This window comes from Notamacropus eugenii, chromosome 6 (genome assembly GCF_028372415.1).
Source record: "Notamacropus eugenii isolate mMacEug1 chromosome 6, mMacEug1.pri_v2, whole genome shotgun sequence".
Classification (NCBI taxonomy): domain Eukaryota; kingdom Metazoa; phylum Chordata; class Mammalia; order Diprotodontia; family Macropodidae; genus Notamacropus; species Notamacropus eugenii.
This window is the reverse complement of record NC_092877.1, coordinates 173,298,439-173,323,684: the sequence shown is the minus strand read 5'-3', so window position 1 is coordinate 173,323,684 and position 25,246 is coordinate 173,298,439. Positions and strand designations below refer to the sequence as shown.

The 25,246-nt window shown below is 42.4% G+C and overlaps 1 protein-coding gene across 4 annotated transcripts in view; it reads left to right on the top strand.

The window, feature by feature from the left end:
- The window catches only part of IL1R2 (interleukin 1 receptor type 2), an 87,425-nt gene that overhangs the window by 62,070 nt on the left and 109 nt on the right, over positions 1-25,246 (top strand). Inside the window, exon 9 of one of the 4 annotated variants that reach the window (XM_072621579.1) lies at positions 18,929-23,576. The exons of 1 other annotated variant lie outside the window; for it this stretch is intronic. In XM_072621579.1, the coding sequence (XP_072477680.1) occupies positions 18,929-19,005 (77 nt within the window). In that variant the 3' untranslated portion in view covers positions 19,006-23,576. Of the gene's footprint in view, positions 1-9,359; positions 18,046-18,269; positions 18,367-18,928; positions 23,577-25,246 lie in introns of those variants that run through there. 2 more of the 4 variants (XM_072621582.1, XM_072621580.1) reach the window with 2 other exon arrangements.

Genomic DNA, 25,246 nt, shown 5'->3' with positions numbered 1-25,246 from the left:
ACAAATTACATCCTGTTATCTTATTGTTGTTTTACTTTTATTCATTTTTTCTTTCCTAATTATTGGGATGAGGCCACACTGGTTTAAGCTCTAACAAGGCAATAACCTACACGTAGCCCCTCTGGTTAGAGGGATGCAAAGTAAATCAAAGAGCTCCTCAAACCTCCATTTAAAGAGGACTAGCAGGCCGGCAGTCTTATTTCCCACTTGACTGTACTCCTTTGGACTGGATTCTACCATGCCTGCAGGAACCTCATCATCAGGAAACTCATGGTCCTATGAGACTTTGACAGCTTTAGTACTCATACCTCATCAGTACCCTCAATGCCTTCTGGTGGTCTGTGATTGGTGGACTGGAAGCTGGCATAAAGACCTCTCCAAACTTCTATTTCAAGAAGGTTTCCAGGTCAGCTATCTCTTCATTTTCCTACACAGCTGTACTCCATTGAAGTAGACTCTGTCATGCCCCCACATAAGGTGCTTCCCTTTACCCTACTCCCCCTAGCCCCTCACCACCACACTTTTCCAGTGTGTACTCCTTTCACTTAGCACAGTGCTTGGCATATTGTAGACAGTAACAAAATATTTATTAACTGTTACTGACTGGCATGAGCCATAGTTGCTTGTAAAACTTTGCTTCTTGAATTTGGGACTTAGAGATATTCAACTGGAGTGGCCTTTAAAATACCTTCCTCTTCTTTCACCTCTCCCCTTTCCAAGTCCTGCCACAGCCCAAATTCCATTGGCTTGGGAGTTCTGGCCCTCTGTGAGGGCCATGCAGGTATGGAGCAAGTCTATTAGGGATATCCGAAATCTACTGCTAGGGGAGAATGGGGCATATTATTAATAAACTCAGTTTGTTTAATTCATTTGGACAGCTTCAGCTTGAGCTGACCAGAGTTCCCATAATTGGTTTTTGCGCTTATTTTATTTCATCATATATGTGGCCTCTGAAGCAAGACAAATTTGTAGCTCTGACAGACATTGCTGAATTCTCCCATCCTCCCCACACAAGATGACACAAGGGGAAAGACCCAGTCCCAAGCCTTTATCTTTACTGTCCCTTCTAGCCTAAATGAGCCATTCTCTTATAATTATTATTATTATAAATTTATTTGTTTTCAGTTTTCTACAATCACTTCCGTAAGTCTTAGATTTTCTCCCCCTCCCTCCTCCCTCCCTCCCTGAGACGGCATGCAATCTTATATGGGTTCTTCACATATATTCTTATTAAACACGTTTTCACCTTAGTTATGTTGCATAGAAGAATTAAAATGAATGGGAGAAACTATGAGAAAAACCCAAACATAACAAAATGCAAGAGAAGATATTCTGCTTCCTTCTGCTTTCCAATTCCATAGTTCTTTCTCTGGATATAGATGACATTTTGCCTCAAGAGTCCTTTGGAATGTTTTAGGTTGCTGTGAAGGGCTAAGTCTATCAGAAAAATTCCTTGCACACTGTGGTTGTTACTGGGTACGATGATCTTTTTCTGCTCTTTTTACTCAGCATCAGTTCATATAAGTCCTTCCAGGCCTCTCTGAAGTCTTCCTGTTCTTCATTTCTTATAGCAAAATAGTATTCCATTACATTCATATACCACAACTTGTTTAGTCATTCCCCAGTTGATGGGCAACCCCTTAATTTCCAGTTGCTGGTCACCACAAAGAGAGCTGCTATAAATACTTTTGTACATGTGGGGCAGTGGATCATTCTCTTGTATATATTTCTCTCCTTTTCTCTAAAAGCTCCATTCACCACATTTACACAAGCTACTTTGATTCCCATTTAATTCAATAATAAAATATCTTATAGGTGCTGAACCCCAGGAATACAATGACAGAATAATCTACGTCTTTAAGGAGCTAACATTGGACTGGGTCCAAAATGGATTCATATTAGTAAATGTAAAAGATATGCGTAAAAAATAGATCATAAATGGGAGGAGCATTGAACAAGTGGAGGGAGGATCTTGTATTGAACTGAGTCTTGAAGGGAAGTCGGAATTCCAAGAAGAAGAGGTGAGGAGATGACTAGGGCAAGGTCTAGGAAATCTGAGCCTTCAGGGGACAAAGGACTGAAATAATCTGGCTATTTGCCACTTCTTATTTAAGAGGATGAGGAAAGAATTTACAATTTCCAGAAAGGACTTCTTGAAGTAGAAATGATCTCTGGGTGTCTAGGGATGGAAGGCTGCAACTTGTTACCTTTTGATTATATTGACCCATTTTTATCCTGCTAATTGAGGAGAAAGGGAACTTTGAGTTGATTGCCAAGTGATGTGAACAGAAACGGATATCTTCACTTCCATTAGACAGTAACTGAACTTCTGGTTTTCTGGGATCATTCTTGTCAATAGACAGCCCAAATTATTTTCTTTCTGAAAAACTCAGCCAGTGTTAAAAAAAAAATCATTTCATGTGGGTGCAGGGCATTGACCTCTACCAGTAGGGAGAGAGTTCCATGCCAATGGTCTCTGTGTAATATATTCTTCTTCTTTTTTTTTTAATTTAACTTTTAACATTCATTTTCACAAAATTTTGGGTTACAAATTTTCTCCCCTTTTCTCCCCTCCCCCCCCAAACACCAAGCATTCTAATTGCCCCTATGACCAATCTGCTCTCTCTTCTATCATCCCTCTCTGCCCTTGTCTCTGTCTTCCCTTTTGTCCTGTAGGGCCCGATAGCTTTCTATACCCCTTTACCTGTATTTCTTATTTCCTAGTGGCAAGAACATTACTCGACAGATGATCCTAACACTTTGAGTTCCAACTTCTTCACCTCCCTCCCTCTCCACCCCTTCCCTTTGGAAGGCAAGCAGTTCAATATAGGCCAAATCTGTGTAGTTTTGCAAATGACTTCCATAATAGTTGTGTTGTATAGGACTAACTATATTTCCCTCCATCCTATCCTGTCCCCCATTACTTCTATTCTCTTTTGATCCTATCCCTCCCCATGAGTGTCGACCTCAAATTGCACTCTCCTCCCCATGCCCTCCCTTCTATCATCCCCCCCACCCTGCTTATCCCCTTTTCCCCCACTTTCCTGTATTGTAAGATAGGTTTTCATACCAAAATCAGTGTGCATTTTATTCTTTCTTTTAGTGGAATGTGATGAGAGTAGACTTCATGTTTTTCTCTCACCTCCCCTCTTTATCCCTCCACTAATGAGTCTTTTGCTTGCCTCTTTTATGAGAGATAATTTGCCCCATTCAGTTTCTCCCTTTCTCCTCCCAATATCTTTCTCTCTCACTGCTTGATTTCATTTTTTTTAAAGATATGATCCCATTCTCTTCAATTCACTCTGTGCACTCTGTCTCTATGTATGTGTGCGTGTGTGCATGTGTGTGTGTGTGTGTAATCCCACCAAGTACCCAGATACTGAAATGTTTCAAGAGTTACAAATATTGTCTTTCCATGTAGGAATGTAAACAGTTCAACTTTAATAAGTCCCTTATGACTTCTCCTTGCTGTTCACCTTTTCATGGTTCTCTTCATTCTTGTGTTTGAAAGTCAAATTTTCTTTTCAGCTCTGGTCTTTTCATCAAGAATGCTTGAAAATCCTCTCTTTCATTGAAAGACCAATTTTTCCCCTGAAGTATTATACTCAGTTTTGCTGGGTAGGTGATTCTTGGTTTTAGTCCTAGTTCCTTTGACTTCTGGAATATCCTATTCCATGCCCTTTGATCCCTTAATGTAGAATCTGCTAGATCTTGTGTTATCCTGATTGTATTTCCATAATACTTGAATTGTTTCTTTCTAGATGCTTGCAATATTTTCTCTTTGACTTGGGAACTCTGGAATTTGGCCACAATGTTCCTAGGAGTTTCTCTTTTTGGATCTCTTTCAGGCGGTGTTCTGTGGATTCCTTGAATATTTATTTTGCCCTGTGGTTCTAGAATCTCAGGGCAGTTTTCCTTGATAATTTCATGAAAGATGATGTCTAGGCTCTTCTTTTGATCATGGCTTTCAGGTAGTCCCATAATTTTTAAATTGTCTCTCCTGGATCTATTTTCCAGGTCAGTTGTTTTTCCAATGAGATATTTCACATTATCTTCCATTTTTCCATTCTTCTGTCTTTGTTCTGTGATTTCTTGCTTTCTCAGAAAGTCCTTAGCCTCCATCTGTGCCATTCTAATTTTGAAAGAACTATTTTCTTCAGTGAGCTTTTGAATCTCCTTTTCCATTTGGCTAATTCTGCTTTTGAAAGCATTCTTCTCCTCATTGGCTTTTTGAACCTCTTTTGCCAATTGAGTTAGGCTACTTTTCAAGGTGTTATTTTCTTCAACATTTTTTTGGTTCTCCTTTAGCAGGGAGCTGATTTGCTGTTCATGCTTTGACTTCATGTCTCTCATTTCTCTTCCCAGCTTTTCCTCCACCTCTCTAACTTGATTTTCAAAATTCTTTTTGAGCTCTTCCATGGCCTGGGCCCATTGGGTGGGCTGGGACACAGAAGCCTTGATTTCTGTGTCTTTGCCTGATGGTAAGCATTGTTCTTCCTCATCAGAAAGGAAGGGAGGAAATGCCTGTTCACCAAGAAAGTAACCTTCTATAGTCTTATTTCTTTTCCCTTTTCTGGGCATTTTCCCAGCCAGTGACTTGACCTCTGAATATTCTCCTCACACCCACCTCGCCTCCTGAACCTCCCAGCCAGCGTTTGGGGTGTGAGATTCAAATGCTGCTTCCAGCCTCAGGGTTTTGGGCGGGGGCAGGGCTGCTATTCAGTGTGAGATTAAGTTCAGGTGCTCAGGTCAGGGCAGGGCTGCCTCTCAGGCTCAGTTCCCTCAGGGAGTTTATGCACAGACCTTCAACAATGGATCCAGGCTCCTGCCTGCTTGGGGAGCCCCAGTCTGCCGCCACCCCTCAGCTTCTGTCTCCCGAGGGTGCCCAAGCCATGGGGGCACCCCACTCCCCCCTTGACCTGCCAAAGAGACTCTCTCACTGACCCCCATCACCTGTGGGTGGAGGGACTTGTGCGGCCACTGGAGGTCCCGTCCCTGAAGCCCGCTCGGATCTGTTCCTCTCGGTGCCATGGCTGCGGCAAGGCTGTACTCAGCTCCCAGTCCCGGTGCCCAGTCTGCAGCGCGAAGGACCTTTTGCGAGAGGTTTGCAGGTCTCTCCAGAACAGAAATCTCCCTCGCTGCAATGTTCTGTGGCCTCTGGGTGCAGAATTCACCATGAGTTACTTCTTTGTAGTTGTTCTATGGGTTGTGGGTTCGGAGCTATGTGTATGTGCGTCTTTCTACTCTGCCATCTTGGCTTCGCCCCCAATATATTCTTCTTCTTGTCTACCCCAAGTAATAGAAATAGTAACTTCACCCCTTCCCATTCTCCTCTAGTATCTTACTTTTCTTTTCTTTCTATTTAAAAAAAGGTATTTTATTCTGAACTTAAGAAATAGACATTTCCTTACATAGTAGAGTAGAAAAAAAGATTGTTGTACATGAAACTGCAACTTGGTATTCCTCTTAAATATATAATAGTTTTCATGTAACTTTCTTTTCTTCCAATTTTCTTTCCTCCTTGACCCCTCTCCCCATCCCTAGAAGTGGTGTTTCACAGATAACACATAGAAGGCATAGGAGTTCTTGGTTTCCAATCTCTAACAGGTTCACTTTTGATCTGGTCAGAAAAGCAGACAGCTTTGGAGGGGTTAATAATCAGTTTTATTCTAGTACAGTCTTTTCAAATGGTTGCTGGGAGAACCAGCTCCTATAGCTTTCACTAATCAGTCTTGTCACAGGGGCCAGTAAGAAGGGCAGAGGGCAACTACCCCTATGTCTTAATGGAATCAATCAAGATAGGCACAGCTTTTGCACACTCATAAATCCCCTCAAGCCTCAATGGGGGCTGGTTGAGGCAGGTACATTCAAACCTGTGGTTTCCCCATGGATGCCCCCATGGGTTTTCCCCATAGATTCCTCATGGTCTTTTTCTCTAAGGGTTGTCCTATGGATTTTCCTTGTGGTTTCTCTCATCATTGACCAGTGTCCACTTGTTTTTATAGGGCAATCAGAAAAAGAAGGCATCTTGCCAACAATAGCTTCACAGGTTAACTTTAGCAATATTGTCATTCTACACAAGCACAGTAAATGTCAATTATGTCACTCCCATATCTTGTGGTGCAGTCTCAGTAGGACTATCTGTCACTATGATTCTAAGAACTACTATCTAGGTTTCTTGAGACTATTCTGGGAGTTATTATCTAACACCTGGAAGCTAGATATTCCCATGGTCATGGATCCTGAGAAACTAAACTCTAAAAGGATAACAAAATTCTCTCACATACGGATGGCTACTGTTAGACACAAGTATGTATGTGTATATACACACATGCATATATACATAAATATTTTTATACATCTATATATATATATATATATATATATATATATATATATATATACTTCTGGTTATCAGTTCATTCTCTGGATGCAGATAGCATCTTTTATCACATGTCTTTTTAAATTAATTTGGGTATTTATAATAGTCAAAATGACTCCTTTTTTAAGATCATCAAGAACTGAATAACATCCCCAGTTCATCTGTTTCATTTTTTGTCCTCTGTGACCTTTGAAGGTTTTAGGGTTCTCGGGGATGGGGTGGGGATCACTAGTTTTTTGCCACCCTTAGAATTTAAGCACTTCATTAACCCCTTTCCATTGCTCAAATGCATTTACTTTTATATTCTCTTGACTCTTGTATTTACATTTCAGAGAATCTACTTCTGGGCTTCTTTTTAGGAAAGCCTGAAGTGCCTCTATCCCATTAAATATATAGATCTTAACTTTAGTTATAACATTCTTGAGAGTTGTCATTTTCGGGGATTCTCAGGGGGTAACCAGTATGTCACTTTGTCCTCTGATTGCAACACACTTATTTACTATTTCCTTAAATTAGGTTTCCAAGCATTATTGGTATTTCTGGCGGGGGGGTGGGGGGCAGAAGTTATGGTGTTTAGGGAATCTGAGGATTCTTAAATTGTATCTCCTTGACTTATTTTCCAGGACAGTTATTTCTGATGTGTGATAATTAAAATTTAGGTAGCCTGAGGTACAAAGTTCTGAGCACAATAAATTGGTTAGTAAAGCATGGATTTGTCACTATATAGGATGTCAGCATTCCCAGCAAAGCCAGGACCTTGAGTGAGTGGGAGAATTCTCTCTCATAGTTTTGGGGAGTACAGAAAATAGGAAGGCTAGCATCATAGGTGTTAGAGAATGTAATTGGATAGAAATTGGGAATGAGGATTAGCAGCAGCCTTCTCTTTCCCTCCTGTGGCTAAGAAGTATTCATCGTTTGAGTTAAGTTGTGTCTGCAAGGGCAGAGATAGAAAACCAGATTTTAGATAACAAACCAGACATCCTGGAAGGATAGCTTGGTGGTGTAAAGATACTGGACCAGAGTCCCTAGTGTCCACCTGTATCCTCTAAAGGTAACATTTCCTTGACACAAAAAGAAACAGTAATTGACAGGAGAACTGGATTTTTAAACTTATTACATGCCAGCTAAATTTCTGATTAAAGCTCAGAAATGAAGAGTCATGACTTGGTCAATTACAGGACAAAAGAAATTAACTGTAAATAGGATCAATTAAAAATGACAGAATAAATCTAATTATTTCAGGTAGTAGATACCTTACATTTTCATCATTTATTCAATGTTTTGGTTGAGGACTGATTGTTCTAGTATTCTATATTACCTTCTGGAATCATTTGCTTGTTTCATTTAAACAAGGTTTTTCATTTCCTCTTCTCAATAACTTATCCTAATTTTTTTCCTCCAGAATTCTCATTTTACTTACATCTTCATTTAAAAAAATCTTTTGCTTCATATTTTCCAGGTATCTTTTATAGCTCTTGTGGCCAATTCATTAAAAAAAAAATCTTTCAAGTTCTACTGGTAGTTGTTGTAGAGTTCCTTTTTTCTTCTGAATATACCTCCTGGGTATCTCTTGATCCGTAACATTGTTCCCTACTGTTAGGTGGCTTCTATTTATCCAAATCTCCTGCCTCAGCTCCTAATTTTGGTTTTGAGGCCAGGGCCTGGATCCATCCTACTTTTAGCTGGGATGGTCAGGCACTTTTGATCCTGACCACAATTCCCTTGGTTGCTACCAGGGATTTTCATCTCCTCTGGTGTGTCTATGCTAAAGGTGCAGGTAGATTAAAGGCTTCTTTGGAGCATCTGGTTTTAGGCCATTGTGTTCTTCAGGGTCCACTTGAACACCTCAAGTCATATTGTGGTGGAATTCTATCCCCAATATGCCCAGTCAGAGCACAGCTAGAGAGCTGCAGACTCCCAACCCTCTTGGGGCTTCCCATGTTCTTTTCTTAGACTTGTGCAAGCCCTCTGGAGCTCCTACCCCAAGATACAGAACACTGCAGGTATCAGGGTCCTCTGGAGGGTCTCAGCTCAGTGTGCTGCAGACTTCTACTCCCTCCTTAGACATAGTGTTCAGAAGTGCTGACTTTCTTTTCTTGTCACCCCTTTATCCTCAGAGTAGTCAAGTATCTGCAAGTATCTGAGGTTCCTGGGGCTTCTGAGACTTGTTTGTTTGTCAGTCATGTCTGACTCTTCATGACCCCATTTGAGTCAGCCATTCCTTGACTGCTGGCTACCCCTCTTAGTTTCTAGTTTCTTGCCACTATAGAAAAAAAGATTCTATAAATATTTTTTTGTACATATTGGTGATTTTCCCATTTCTTTGATGTCTTTTCAAGTGTATTTCACAATTTCTACCTATACTTTCTTACTGTAATCAGGATGAAGTAACTTACAATCAATTTACAACTTACAAACAATAGTTTTTTGTGATTATTAAGTAATGAGAAAAACTCTAAAAGTTTAGGTAGAAAAGCAAAGGTGGGGGCACTTTGTGAAGTATCAAACAGTAAAGGTAAGAATGTTTGAGTTGGTTTTAGACCACTGCATAGAGTGAACTATTCCACTTCCCAGCTTCCTCTGAGGATTCTACATAGGCTTTGTTAATTGATGAATGATTCTTACATTTTCTTTTAGGCAAATCAGCCCCCAGTTCCCTCACTTGTTCCTTCTTGGATTAACTGCCTTGGCACAGATCTGCATGTGACCAGATAATTCCCCTGCTGGTTTAGACTAGTAATATTCTAATAGGGAAAAATATATGTCAAAAATTCATGATTTCATTGAGGTGGGTTTGGCTTCTATTGATGCATATTACATTCTCTTAAAAACTTTAATAGATAGATTTTACGAGTTGCTATGATCTAAAAGATTCATTATCTAATGGTCAGACTTTTAATGGAAACATTCAGTGACCTTAGCTAGGCTGACTTTCCAATGACATACTTACTATTCAGAGACTGTGCTTTCTTGGCAGAGCCTCCAAGAACAAGGAGATACCTTTACACTAAATGACTGGAAGAAAACAGAAATGAACATTAAACATTCCTAACAAAAGTTAGGAAATCTGAAGAAATCACTTTGCTAGGTGCTGAAGGAAATGCAAAGAGAAATAAAACAGGGTCTATACCATCATGAAACTTGTCATCTAATGAGAGAAATAAACATATGCAGAAATAAATATAATGCCAAAAGGTATAAGAAACACACACACACTGTGTCTGTGTGTGTACACAGAGCTATTTTCTGAACCTATAAAAAAATGTGGAGAAAATACACTATAAGAGTTTCAAGGAAGGAGAAATCCATCCCAACTTGGGAGAGCAGGGAATGTGGCATTTGAGCTAAGTCTTGATGGATGGATGAGATGTCAACAAGCAAAATTTGGAGATGAAGACTTTGCAAGCATAAAAAGATATGGTATATTTATATGTCATGAGTGCCTGGTGCCTCTCCACGTGGAGGACATTCAGGAGATTCTTCCAGGTAATCATGACGATATATAAGGAAATTGCTTTGGAGAGATGAGACTGCATGAAACTGGTTCTGGTTGTGTAATCAATGACATGATAAAGGGGAGACTTTCTGATTGACTTCAGAGGCTTACAAGAAGGCCTTTCAGATTCAGTGTCTTGCTTTTTGCCTTGCATTTCTGTGTTTGCATCTGGAGGAGCTTGATTACTCCTTCACATCCTGTGAAAGAATAACGTTATAAGAAATGCCTCAGGAAATCTCTGCGACCATATGGTTCTGGGAACAGGGTCTTCTTAGCCAGTTTATTCTTTTCCATTCTAGGTACAGAGAGTGAAATCTCTGATATAGGTTTGGAGTGTGTTACAGGAATCCAGGGAGCAAGAAGCCATCTTTGAGAATATCATTCAGGACCACAGCCCAACAGAAGCATTTATTTAACGGCTGTGGTCATGAACTTTGGTCATGAACTTGGTGGGACTAATGCTATGTCAGCACTGAGCTAAATTCTGAGCCTGTCCTGCATAGACTGCGGTCAGTATAGGGGGAATTATGCCCCTGAGATGTTCAGAAGAAACGTTTTTCATATTTCTTCTTACAAAAGTCAATTAATATTACATGGTTAAATAACTGGGGTGCTAGGCATTGGTGCCTTGCAAATGGGGGGAAACATAGCACTAGAGCCAATGGCAGAGAAAAGAGACACTCTACAAATTCCTCCAGATACACAGAACCCAGATAGGCCATGTAAGAGGGTGGGCTCTGACAGTACAAGATTATAGTGTACTAATTATGGTTAACACTTTTATTCTCAAATTTCTTTCATTTATTAGTCTCATTTGGTCCTTATAACATCCCTATGAATTAGGAATGAGGCTTTATCACAGTGTCATGCTCACTTCACAGATAAGGAACCTGAATTTCCAGAAGAATTTCATAAATGCAGTGTTACAAAATTATAGCAGATTATAGAAGAACCCATGGTCTCCTGATTTCCAGTTCTGATTTTTTTTAAACTTTGCTTATTTATCAGATCATAGGATCTAAAGGGACTTCAGAGATCATTTCAACTAACCCATTATTTTATAGATCGGAACCTCAAGCTCAGAGAGTTTATCAGGGGTAGGGAATCTGTGACCTTAAGGCCACATGTGACCCTCCAGGTCAGCAGCCCTTTAACTGAATCTAAACTTCACAGAACAAATCCCCTAAATAAAAGGATTTGTTCTATGTAGTTTGGACTCAGTCAAAGAGTGAAAAGATTTGTTCTGTAAAACTTGAACTCTGTCAAAAGGCCTTACCCAAGGACCTAGAAGACTACATGTGACCTTGAGGTCATAGGTTCCCCACCCCTGGGTTGGAGGATATTGGAAGGCCTATGTTTCCACATCCTTCTATGAGTCTTTTCTGGGTCTCCTGGAATGGGGTAAGGAGCAAAGGTTGATCATACATCCAGAGAGTATGCCCATATTCATATTTCTTTGGGAAACAAGTAACAGGTTTATTGTAGGTCTGTCTATTTAGGACTACAGAAGTCTGTTGGTACACATCTGGGGCACCAGTGTGTTGAAAAAATGCCCACAAATTTGGCTTAGGAACACTTATGTGTGAATATATCTTCATGGAGGCACCCTATTCCCCTGAGGGAGGCATGAACATTCTGGGACCCTGGCTTACAGTTTAGTGTACTCTACTCACATTACCTTAGATTTTGTTGATAAAAATCCAATTCAAGGTAAGAACAGCTTTATTCTTGTTACTCAGTCATTTCAGTCATGTTCAACTCTTGATGCCATTTGGGTTTTTCTTGACACATATACTGGAGTGGTTTGCCATTTCCTTTCCCAGCTCATCTGAGAGATGAGGAACTGAGGCAAACAGGGTTAAGTGACTTGTCCAGGGTCACATAGTTAGTAAGCATCTGAATATAAATCTGAACTCACAAAGAAGAATCTTCCTGACTCCAGGCTTGGTGCTCTGTCCACGGTACCACCTCGCTGCCACATCACAAATATACTTCTATTTCCTCATCCAATACCAAAGTTAGCTGTTTAATTCCTCCTGCTTTTATCACAGATATTGGGACAATGATAAAGACTTACCATTAGTCACTGCAGATGAGCAGTTAATGGCCAGTAGTTCTGGCCATGGATAGGATCAGCAAGGAGTTAAAGAGTTATTTATATTGCAAGTTTTCACAGAGTAAACAGGCACCTAGGGAGGGAGCCAGGAGTACCCATGCAGAGGAGAAGGCTATAGTGCAAACCAAATGTAAACCAGGTGGAATGAGGTGGGAAGTCAAGTAAGGCAAAAACAGCTGGTTTAAATGGATGGGTAGGAATTCTAGAATGGAAAAGCTGAGGTTTGAGACAAGAAGCATGAGGATCCCCACCATGGAGGAGAGAACAAGCATTTCTTCAGCACCCACCATGTAGTAGGCACTGTGTAAAGAGATTTATATTTATATATTCATATTTGTATTACCTCATTTGATTCTCATAACAACCCTAGGAGGTAGTGCTATTATTATTCCCATTTTACAGTTGAGGAAACTGAGGCAGACAGAAGTTAAGTGACTTGTCCAGGGTCCCACAGCTGGTAAGTAGCTGAGTCTGGATTTGAATTTACAACTTCTTGCATCCAGGCTCAACACTCTATCCACTGTCCTACCACGTTGCTGTTCAGTCCTTTGGTTGTGTCCAACTATTTGTGACCTCATAGACTTGTCCATGGGGTTTTCTTGGCAAAGATACCGGAATGGTTTGCCTTTTCCATCTATAGTATGGCTCTATTTTATAGATGAATAACTGAGGCAATGCTGTGGCCAGCGCAGTCCAGCAGGTCCAGGGAGGTTATGGGGCTCACAGAGCGAGGATGAAAAGACATGCAGGACACAGGAGTCTGAACAAGCTGAGTTTATTCTGGACATATTGAGCCAATAAATCAGGGGATCAGGATGCTTAAATAGTGAAAAACCATAAGGGTAGCAATTGAGGCATGAAACAGAACAGATTGAGATAAGTAGAAAGGGAGGCCTCAAGGGCTCTTTATTGGAATGTTATCCTGTATAGGGATAACAGGGGCCTTGTTTCCTGGAACTTCAACACCCAAATTCAAGGACATGCACCTGAGAAAAATATATCACTTAACTTCTCAAGCCAGCTACTCTCCCTTGGAGGAGGGGAACTCTTGATAAGGGGCTCTTTCAAACCCCTCAAGGTTCTCTACAAGGCAAATAGGGATTAAGTGACTTGTGCAAGGTCTCACAGCTAGTAGGTGTCTAAGGCCAGATCTGAATTCATATCTTCCTTTCTCCAGGCCTGGAGCTTTATTCACTGCTTATAAAGGTGAAGCTGTCACCATTATGGTAAGGACAAGTCATCATGGAATGAGGAATACTTAGTTTTAGAGCTATCTTTTTAGCAGAATACCAGGGTGACTATGCCTAATTTTTCAATTTCAGTTCAATGCAACAAGCTTATCTTAACACCATGTACACATGCCATATGAGAAGGTAGCATCTGACCATGTTTGGCCTGGGGAACAGAAAACAGGGTGAACAGGATAATTATTTTCTAGTATCTGAAAGGATCTTGTGGAACAGGGATTAGACTTGTTCTATTTGGCACCAAGGGTGGAACCAAGAACTGTGGCTGGAAGTTAGAATTCACATTGGGAAAATCTTCCTAATAACCAGTGCTGTCCCAAAGTGGATCAGGTTCCTCAGGAAGCTGTGGGCTCTCTCTCATTGGAGGTCTTCAGATGGAGGCTGGCAGATCTGTCATGTGTTGGGAATATTATAAGCAGTATTCTCTTTTGGATATGGATGTACAAGAAGGCTCCTGAGAGTTCCTTTCAATCCCCCAAATGTGATTCACAGGTACTGTGCTAGGCACCAGGGTTATAGAGCCCTTGCTCAAAGGAGGAGGTACATTATGTATACAGGTAAAGAAACACAAAATAATTTGGGGACAGGGGAAAAATCTAGCAGTAAGAGGGGATCAGGAAAGCTTATGTAGAAGCTGTCACTTAAGCCTAGGGATTCCAAAAGATGAAGGTGAGGAGGAAAAGAATTACAGGAATATAGTACAGGTTATACAATGATAAAGAAGTGGGAAATAGAATATTATGAATAGGGAGGAGGCAAGAAGTGCAATTTGGTTCAGATGTTCATTCAATGTATATTAAATGAGAGGAATATTGTGAAATTAGTCTGGAAATATAGAGTGGAGTCATCATGTGAAGACTTTAAATGCCAGAGTTGTTTATATATAGCTAGAGGCTATGGGGAGGTCCAGAAGCTTCTTGAGGCATCCATACAGCAAAGCATTTAGGGTTGGGACCTGAAGTCTGGAAAACCTTGCCTTAAACATTTACTCTGTGATCCTAAGGGTAAGCCATTTAATATCCCTTGGCATCAGTAAAATAGGGATAATAATAATAACATCTAACTTACAGGATATTTTAATCAAATGATCTTATATGTATCTATGTATAAAGTGCTTTACAAACCTTAAAATTTGATATAATTTCTAGCTAGCTAGTAGTAGTAGTAGCAGCAGCAGTAGACATATTACTAGTAGCAATAGTAGTAGCAGTAGTAGTAGTAGCAATTAGTAGTAGTAGTAGGTATAAGTAGTAACAATAGTAGTAATAGCAGTAGTCACAATAGTATTAGCAGTAGTAGAAGTAGTACTAGTAGCAACAATTAGTAGTAGTGGTAACAGGAGTCATAGCAGTAGCAGTGTCCTATTAGTACCAGCAGTAGTAGTTGTCAAAGAAGGAGTATTAGAAGTTGCAGTAGTAGTAGCTGTAGGAGTGGTAGTAGTAATCCTAGGGGCACTAACAGTAGCAATGTCCTCTTCATTGTCATCATCATCATCACTGTAGTAACATGGGTAGTATTATACTTTAGGAGTGTCAGTTCAGTAGCTGTGTGGCAGATAGATAGGAGAAACAAAAAACAGAGAGACTCATTATAAAGGCTTTCCACATGAGAGATGATGAGGGGGGTAGTCATGTAAGTGGAGAGAAGAGGATGGATATAAGAGATATCGTGGAAGTAGAATTGCCAAGAGTTGCCATTTTGAAGGGATCTGGAAGATTATGGAGAAAGAGTCAAGGATGACTAGGGTTGAAAACCTAAATAACTGAAAAGATGGTAGCTTCCTCAGTGAAAGAGAGTTTAGGAAGAAGGGCAAGTTTTTTGAAAGAAGAATTTTCTTTTTTTTTTTTTTTGGTGGGGGCTGGGAGAGATGACAATGAGTTCTTCTAGGAGCATGTTGCCTTTGAGATAATCTATGGGACATCCAGGTGAAGATGTCTAGAGGAGGCTGCAGCTGGTAAAGTGTGACTGGAGCTCAGGAGAGAAATGAAGGCTGGATATGTAGATTTGGGCATCATCAACACAGAGACACTAATTGAACCCCTTTGAGGTGATAAGATCACTAAGAAAGAGGGTAGTGAGAGAAAAGAGATGAACACTAAGCCATATACCTATACTGATCTAGCAAAGTCTACTGAGGATTAGTCCAACAGGTAGCATAGGTGGCATAGTGCTGGGTCTGAAATCAGATTCATCTTTCTAAGTTCAAATATAGCCTCAGACACTTACTATCTGTGTGACCCTGGGCAAGTCACGGAACTCTGTTTGCCTCAGTTCCTCATTTCTCAAATAAGCTGGAGAAGGAAGTGGTAAAACACTTTGCCAAGAAAACCCCAAATGGGATCATAAAGAGTTGGACATGACTTGAAAAGGACTAAACAACAGTAACAGTATCATGAAAGCCCAAGGAGGAGAGAGTATCCTGGAGGTGGTGGGCAGATTTGTTCTGTCCTACAAAAATGTAATGAAGGATGACATTTGAGAAGGGCAAATAAGAAGTCATAGATAATATCAAGTTAACCTGAGTCACCAAGCTAAAAGCTAGTCTTAAGAGTCCTGAAATCAACAAATATTGACATGATGTACAAGGGTTAGGAGATGAAAATAATACTTAGGAAATACAAGCAGATTTCTTTAGAACAGAAGCAAGACAGATGTTACTTTTTAAATAATTTTCTCTTGTATTGTACTATGAGAAATAGTGAGTATGAGATAGAGAAACTTGGAAAGACTTCTTTGAACTGATGCACAATAAAGTAAGCAGCACAATGAGAAAGCAATATACCATGACCACAATAATTTAAACAAACACACACACACACACACACATATACACCACCACCACCACTACCAATGTAAAACACATGAAGTCAGATCAAGACAGTGAAATCTTCATTTCGGAGAACTAATAAAACATATTTCCTTCCTTTCAGTGGAGAGGTGATGGATTATCCGAGTGGGGCAAGACTGGTTGATGATCTCTCTAAATCCATCCACCATCCACTAAATAGAAATTATTTTCTGCCAAGGAGAGAGCTAAGAGCAACAAGTAGTAAAAGACCCTTCATCGTTTTTCAGAGGAAAGACAAGTGCTGAGAAACATAAACTTTGTGAAATGCAGCTCAACTTGCTGTAATAGACAGAATATTGAATACTCAACCTCTGACCCCATCAATACCACTACTAGATAGGTGAGAGCCCACCCTGAGTTGCTAGGGATGGGAAAGGTTGGAGAGGGTCAATGCCTAGAGATTGGGAGGGAAAGGACGAAAAATAAGGGGTAGTCATGGAAAGGTCTTCTAGCTACACCAACCCAACTCACAGAAAATGTGATTCAACAAGAGAACAGGAACTAGGGGAAGGAGCTAAAATGTATTTGAAAAGGAAGATGAGGCTAGTGGATATTAAAGAGGGTTTAGTAGAAGAAACCCAGGGTTGAAAAGACAGAAAAGTCCTTGGGTTTTGTCCTGGTTTTAAAATTTCCTGATCCCAGGCAGGTAACTTTAGTCACAAGTTTTCTCCTCTTGGGGAATTCTTGGGGAGAAAATTGCTTGTCCTTTCTCCACTCTGAAGAAAAACCAAAGAAGGGAAGTGAAGAAAAGTGTTTTGAAAGTATTAAAGAAAAAAAAAGTAAAAAGTTAGAATTAGTCAACAATGGGACATTACCCCAGCTTACTGCTGCCCACTGCCCACCTAGTGGCACCTCCTGCCTCTGCTTCACAGCCTGGCCCAACACCTGGGCTCTCAGAAGACTCCCCAAGCTCTCCTGGGCTGCCTTCTCTATGCTCTCACCCTCCAGCAGCACCCTGATGCACAGAGAAATGGAGTAGAGAACAAAAGAGGCTAGATTTGGGGTGGGGGCAGAGAAGACTGCAAAGCCCTAAGGGAAGCTCTCTTCTACTACTGGGTTTAAGGGGAGGAGAAACAGAGTCTTAGAATATTTCTTTCTTGAGGTGGATGTGGGATGGGAAGGATGCAAAGGAAGACTACAGGTTGTTTTTCTGGACTCTAGCTTCCCCTGGGGCAGAAAATATTAAAACCCACATCTCCACCCTTCCTCTGCTTCCTGGGGCTATCACAGGATTGTTCTGCTTTATTTTGCCCTATTCATTGATGAAGAGGGCAGACAACAGCATGACAAGAGAGGTGTCTAACTGGGGTTTTTTCTCGTCTGGACCTCTGTTTTCAGACAATCCCTTCCCTCCATCCACTTTGGCACAGTCCTGTTGGTGGGCTGAGTGTGTGCCTGGTCCTAATGCCATTTGTCTAGCTCTGAGTGCTGCCTTATTTGTCCAGTGGAAAATGAAAAAGCTTATTAATACTGAATTTTTCATGCCTCTTGCTTCTCAAGCCTTCTTTCATACTCATCCTTTTTTCTAAATATACTCCCTTCACACTCACTGGCTAAGGGAAGAAAGAATTCTCCCTTTTGTCTGAAGGGAGAAACCACAGCCCCCAGAGAGGGTATAATCCGTTGCTCAGCTTCAAAGAGTATAGCTGGGAGTCTGAAATTAGAACTCAGGGCACCTGGCTTTACTCTTGTCTCCAACTCCAAGGAGAACAATCTTTTAACCCTGCTCAGACAAATGACAAAGAAGATAGTGCTTCCATACCCTATCCACAGCCATCCTTGCCAGGAGTTTCTTTATTGTGTCTAACTGTGTTATTTCTGCTTCTCCATGAATCTTTTGCCTCTCACCGAGGGTTGTTCAGCCTTAATCCTTCATCCCAAAGTTTCACTGAGAGGAGAGTGGACTTGTGAAGCCTACCAGTAGAGATCAAAATTAATATGCTGTATGTGGGGGGTGGGAGGGTGGTGTCTTTCCAAAGAGATGATATAGTCTCTCAACATCATCTCCTGGGAAGGTCCCTGAGGTTTGTCAGATTAGACAGCAGCTCAGATTTAGGGTAAGATTTAGAAGACAAAGAGGATTTTCCCAAAGAGAAAGAGAGGCCAGGATTTCCTTTCCTAAAAATAAGAGAAGTAAAAAATAAAACGTTACTTGACTAACATTTATTAAGCGTTTACAGTATTCCAGGTACTGTGACTGTGATAAGCTCTGGGGATACAAAGAAAGACAAAAGCACAGATTCTACCCTCCAGGAGCTCATAGTCTGATGGAGAGAGGAGAACAATATGCAAACTATAAATGTGAGATAATCTTAGTGGGAAGGCAATGGGGGTGGAGTGTGGGTGAGCAGCTTGGGGATGGGGGTTGGAAAGGAGCAGAAAAGGTCTTTGAGCTGAGTCTCAAAGGAAGCCAGGAAGTGGAGGTGAGGAAGAAAAGCATTCCAGGTGGGGACACAACCAGTGAAAAGGCAAAGTCAGATCCTTGAAGATTTGGGGAAGCATTCTCTAATTCCAGTAAGATTATGAGGAGTAGGAGGAAGAAACTAACTTTTATAGGAATAGGGACCTTGGAGTCTTAAGATAAGGCTCTGATATAGGATGTAGGTCTCTTTTGGGTTGGGGGCTAGGGGTAGAGGAAGGGGTTTCATGCAAGAAACATCAAGAAGTCAAAACAAGATGATTTCCATATAAATTTCAATAATTAGCAAATTAAATAATTGAAAATTCAGAAATCCTTCCTCCAATTTGTTCCAGGTAATCAACATAAGTGTACAGAGTCTACTTTGTGTGGCAGGTACAAAGGAAAGGAGATCAATGCTCTTTACTCTTTCTTCTCTAGCCACACTCATCCTATGCAACAGCTTTGACCACTCAGACTCACTCTATGGGCTGGAGGAAGGTCCTAACCAGAGATAGGCATCTCCTCCAACTTCCCATCAAAGGAACACTTCACATATGTTCCCAGCCCCACTGGTACTCCAGGACAAGCACCATTGATGAAAACTGCCAACCTTACTCTAGGGCAAACAGCAACCCTCTGTGACTGTACCCTGGTCCAGATGATTCCCCCTTCACTTCTTACTAGGGTAAGCATTCTCTCTGATGATGGCTGGAAGGAGGGTGTGAGACCCCCACAAAGACCAGGGTACCAGGAGCATGTCTTTTGGAGAAGAATTCACAGACTCAAGCATTATTGAGGTCAAGATAAAGGTTTATTATGCTTTTCAGTGGACAAGAGTTCTTAGGGAACCTGCATCCTTAAAGGGGTATAGGTAAAGTTTATATAGGATATTCTATAGTACCACTTGTGCCAAATATGCTAACTAGGTGTTTTGGGGTAGAATTAGGGAGTGGGTAAGGAGTGGTCAGTTCTTAAAGGAACATGCACTTTTGGTATCTACTGTGCAGGTATTTTACCCAAAATTCATCAAAAATAGCTCAAGAGGGGACTACCTGGAGGTATGGTTTTAGGCCTGAAACATCACTGTCAACTAGTGGTCAGGGTTGGCTCAGAAATACCAGGTTACTCTCATCAATGTCTTGTTAGACAAAATAAATGTAAGGTAGTATACATATGTCTAAGTCTAGGATACATATGATTGGTGAGTGAGTAGTAAATGTTATGATCCAGTGCACAGCCTGTTCAGTCAGTTCAGACTAATGAGTTCTATAGATGCAGCTGCCTATTATAGCAGGAAGGGAGATAACAGTTGTTGCCAGGGCAGGCTGTTTCCTTGTGTTGGGGAGAAACTACCTGGGATAGTGTTTTGAGGCTAGGGAGAAACGTGATTTTTAAAGAGAAATGTAATTTTAGAATTGGGGTCCAAACACGTGCACCCAAGCACCCCATCATTCCCACAACCTGAGAACATCAGAAAACTCCTACGTTTGAACCCCTTCCTCTCCTAGGCCTCTAATTCCATTTTCCCACCTCTATGGTTGGGGTGCCCAGGTTCACCTGGCAGTGCTGCTTCCACTGACCTTTCCTAAACCCTCAAAGTCAGCATGGATGGTGAGAGTTGCAATCTTCCTTCTGGCTTCCTGTTCCCCTCCAATATGCAATGTGCCTGGGATGGTTGGAGGTATGAATGAAAATCACCTGTCCAGACTGGTCTGGTTCATGGCCACCCCCCACCCCCCACACTCTCCAGTCCCACCCCGAGTTGTGCAGTGGTCCTGGCAGCCATTCTGGCCTTGAGATTAAGCAGCCTGGAATCTGGGAAGAAGGGGTGAAAAGGACAGGTTCCCTCCTGAGCTTGACCATAACTGGGAGGCCAGGCAAGAGGTGTTTGCTGGATGAGGCAGGGCTCCAGGGGTTCTCACACAGCTAGAGACTAGTTTGGAGCCCAGGAAAAACAACTGATGGAAAAGGAGGTGGAGATGGAGATGAAAGGATCTGGGGGAGAGTGGGTATCCAGGGAGTGAATGTGAACCCAAGTAAATAGATGAGAGATTCAAGGGGTATCTGGAATGCATGAGAAAGGACATCATGGAAGAGATGGGGATGGGGCAAGTGAAATGATGATCATGGGGAAATTGGGGCTAAGGACTCAAGGGGGTTAGTCTTGCCCTTTAGAGAGAGGAGGGAAAGACCCTGGGATTTTTAGGAGTGATGGAATGCATGTCCAAACACATGTTTGGACTCCAATTCTAAAATCACATTTCTCTTTAAAAATCACATTTCTCCCAAGCCTCAAAATACTATCTCAGGCAGTTTCTCCCCAGCCCAAGGACACACCCTGTCCCAGCAACAATTGTTATCTCCCTTCCTGATATAGTAGTCAGCTGCAGCCATAGAATTTATTAGTCTGAACTGACTGAACAGGCTGTGCACTGGATCATAACATTTACTACTCACTGACCAATCATATGTATCCTAGACTTAGTCATACATATGCTCCCTTACATTTATCTTGTCTAAGGAGAAGTTGATGAGAGCAGTATGGTATTCTCTAGTCAGCCCTGAACCCTAGTTGACTTAGTGACATTTCAGGCCTAAAACCACACCTCCAGGTAGCCCCCTCCTTGGGCTATTTCCTGATGAACTCTGGGTAAAATACCTGCTCAGCAGATATCAAAAGTGCATGTTCCTTTAAGAACTAACCACTCCTTAACCACTCCCTAATCCTGCCACTAATCACCTACTTAGCATATTTGGCTCATGTTTTACTATAGAATATCCTATATAAACTTTACCTGTACCCCTCTAAGGTTGCAGGTGCCCTAAGAACTCTTGTCCACTGAAAAGTATAATAAATCTTTACCACCTTGGCACATCCTTCATAGAAAACTTGCCTGTGGTGTGCAAATACACAAACACACAAAGTGTCCATGATTTATAGGAATGGAGACACTTCAGTCATACATTCTCAGACTTGGTTAACTACAAAGAAAGGAGTTTTATGGTATTGATTATCTAGAGATAGATTCCCAAAGTGGGCAATATCCCCCCCCGGGTAGCACTGGAAATGATGGGGGGAGAGTAGTAGCTTCAAGTGTAATTGAGGGGCATTGAATAAAAATAAGGGGGTGGTGTGTTGTCCTTCGTTGCCAAAGAAGACCTTGCCATCAGAGAAATAATGACATGACTTGCACTTGACTTTGTTTTGAGTGAAGAAGAGCTGTGCAGGTCACCAGGCTCACTTCTCCTCCAGAGCCATGTGAATCCAGTGACCAGATATTCATCAGGATGACTGGAGATGACCCAGGATGAGACAATTGGGGTGAAGTGACTTGCCCAAGGTCACACAGCTAGTGAGAATCAAGTGTTTGAGGTGAGAATTTGAACTCAGGTCCTCCTGACTCCTGTACTGGTGCTCTATCCACTGCACCACGTAGCAACCCCAGATATGTGAGGTAGAAGCATAAGGAAAGAAGGGAAGAAAACTTTGAAAAACTGTTGGTACATGTTTCATGTGTTGTATAACACAGTCAAAGTCAAATGATTACATTATTTTCCAAATAAACACACATGATACAAATTATAAACTATCAGTAGTCAGGTCTGCTGATAGGTCTTAATAACAAGCAAGTGTTGGCAAGCCACTGTGATGCACATTATTGGGAAGTTCAGCATGCATCAGCAGGAATATGTGCCAGTAATGACTTGTTTACAATACAATGCTATGTGGCTACATGATGCAGTATTACAACATGAAAATTTCAATGTAGGAAAAAATCACAAATTTATAATAAATTATTAAATTTAAAATATGCCTTTTAAAAATATATATTTTATGTATTTTTCAAAATGAAGTAAATTTTAAAAAAACTATTAAAGGAAGTAGATTTTCAGGGGGTATGCTGAGTAATTTTTTTTTTTTTTTGAAAAGGAGGTGTTAGGCCAAATAAGTTTGGCAACCTCTGGAGAGTCTGGGGAGGACAAAGAAAGATATGGGAGATAATCTGAGTCCTATTAGGGCTGGAGATCAAAGACTTTAGGGCTAGATAAGGGACCTTGGAGATAATTTATAACTCCCTGCCCATCTTCAAGACAGGCCAACTAGTTTAAGCCTTAATGAGTGTTTTTTCCTGTCTCCAATCTTCAAAGAACCCACTTCTAGTCACCTAAGGGTGAACCCATAGCGGGATGGCATGAGCAGAGTCCAGTTAGGATTGAGTTCGAAGTGCCCTGTGGAGTCCAAGAACATGATTCTTAGGCATGGTGGACACAAGCTAGCATTGCAACAAAGGGTTTCCACTTGGGACAGTCTGGAGCCTGCCAGGGGGCACCTGTGTCCAAAAACCACTCCTGCAGAAGGCCAGTTTCCTGGGGAGGCAACGGAGGGATGAAGAATTGCTGGCTGGGTGCCTAAGTAGTAATCCTAGGTGAATGTCTAGGTTGGGTGTGATGATATGGCCCTCCAGCAATAACTGCCTGGGCTGCTGCCCACCACCTAACTGTAGGTGAATGGGGAGTGATTTACAAAGGAATAAAATCCCTCCACTCTGAACTAAGACTCTAACTATTTCCCTCTCCTTGCCACATCTACTTACCAGTCCCACCCGAATAGAGAACCTGGTCTGAAAGGTCTGAAAGGAGTAATTCTGCTCAGGAAAGGAGACAGTTGAAGGCTCAAGGAAGAGAATCGTGGGAGAAAATAGAACTGGAGAGAAGGCAGGGTCTTGGAAGGAAGGCAGTAAGCTTGAGGAGAGATTAGTGTCCGTGAGAACCAAAGGGATTCAGTATGGAGAATAAGGGTGAGCAGGGTGAGGGAAGTAGCAGAGAGGGTAGTCAGTTAAGTCGTGTTGTCTAAACCCTTCTGTGGGCCAAGCACTGTGCTAAGCGTTGGGGATGCAAAAAAAGACCCTCTCCCCTCCAAAAAAAGCAGAGCCCCTATCCCTGTCTGATTTTTCATTCTGATACTTTCATGACTTATGAAGTTACTATTGGGGTAGAGTTTGGGAGGTTCTGTGGCTCAGGATGCTGTTAGCATGGGGGGGTATACCAAAGGAGGGTAGGGGTATACCAATGGGGGGCATACCAGTTGGAATATGGGTTTGGGAGAGCGCTGGAGTGTGGTAGAAACAAGATACTTTCTTGGGGTGTGTGAGGAAGCCAGTTCCAGGGTTTTGGACAGTGGCTATCACTGGACTTTAGGAGGGGTGGGGCGGGTGGAATGGTTTAATGGGCAGAGGGAAGGCGTATTGGAAGAGGAGGAAGGGTGGGATTGGGGGAGAGGAGGAGGCGGGGATGGAGGGGGGCCGGCGGGGGTGGGCGGGACCGGGGGGAAGCCTCTTTGAAGTGGGTCCCGGCAGCCGCGGGAGTCGCGGGAATCCAGCCTGGCTGGATCTGAGCCCACGAGGAGTCGGACCGGAGCAGGTGAGGTCCTCCTGGTGCGCTTGGAGAGTGGGGAGTTAGGGGGGACCCCGGGGATTGGGAGGGCCGTGGCCTCTGACCCCGGAGATGATGCTGCGCCGCCTCAGCGTGTGTAGGGGACAAGGCAGCACTGGCCACCCTGGAGTCCCTGCGCGCTCGTAGGACGCAGCCCGAGGATGACCAGGGTCGGAGGTGGAGCACCCCTAGGTGTTTCCCTCGTCCCTTGCCATCCCCGTGGTCCCTGCAGCGGAGGGAGAGGCCAGTCCCACCCGAATAGAGAACCTGGTCTGAAAGGTCAGAAAGGAGAGGAGAGGAGAGAGGAGAAGGCCGACCACGTGGCGGCGGCGGCAGGGATGGGGACCTGAAGCGTAGACCTGGCGGTGCCCGGGAGAGGCTGGAGTTACGGGAGCCCTTTCAGGGCCCTAGCCTGGGGGCGGGACGGTGGACTGACTGCTTAATAATGGTTTAGGTGAATTGATAAGAGGGGCGGTCTGTGATAGTTCTTATAGCAATTTACATAATGCCTATTGTCACTTTTCGGATCCTCTAGGGCTAGGGTATGCGGAAGAGCCCGGAATCGAACCCTTGATTCCAAGTCTAGTGGTCTTTTTCATCTCCACCCACCCCTCCTTCCCTTCTTCCTGCACACATCTAGAGGCTGCCCTCCCACCGCCTCCCACACTTGGGCCCTGATAGGAGGCTGCCCCTCTGTTCCTGAAGCTTCTGTTTCCTGAGTCTGCTCCCCTCCTCCCCCAGTTCTTGGGCAGGGTTCCCCAGAATGGCTGAACTTCCGAGCTGGGGCACAGACGAACAAAAATCAGGCATCTTTTGCATGAAGACCTCGAATGAAGGCGAAAGGCAAACTCATTGCCTCTGGAGGCAACCCTGTCCACTTATGGATAAACCAATTATTGGGAATTTTTTTCTTACATCAAACCTCAGCCTGCTGCGCTAGGCTTCTCCCCTCAATTGCTAGTTATGGCGCCCGGAGGTGAGCAGACTCTATGGGACAGCCTGTCAAACACTAGAGGCCAGCTGTCTTGTCCCTTAAGAGTATGTAGGCCGGATATCCTAGAACCTTCCCCTAATTGTCATGACTTCAACTCTTGATGGCTTCACAATCCTGATTGTTTTCTCATTTATACACTGCAGTTCATCGGTGGCTTTCTTAAATTATGGCACCTAGACCTCAGCACATTACTCAAGATGTAAGGGAGGAAGGCAGATTATGGCCCCCCTTCCTTATCTCTCCCAAGGGTTATATTTTCTTATTACAGTCTAGATAGGCTGGCTTAGTTTTCCCTCTCCCCCATCCCTAATCCTTGTTTTTTTTACCCC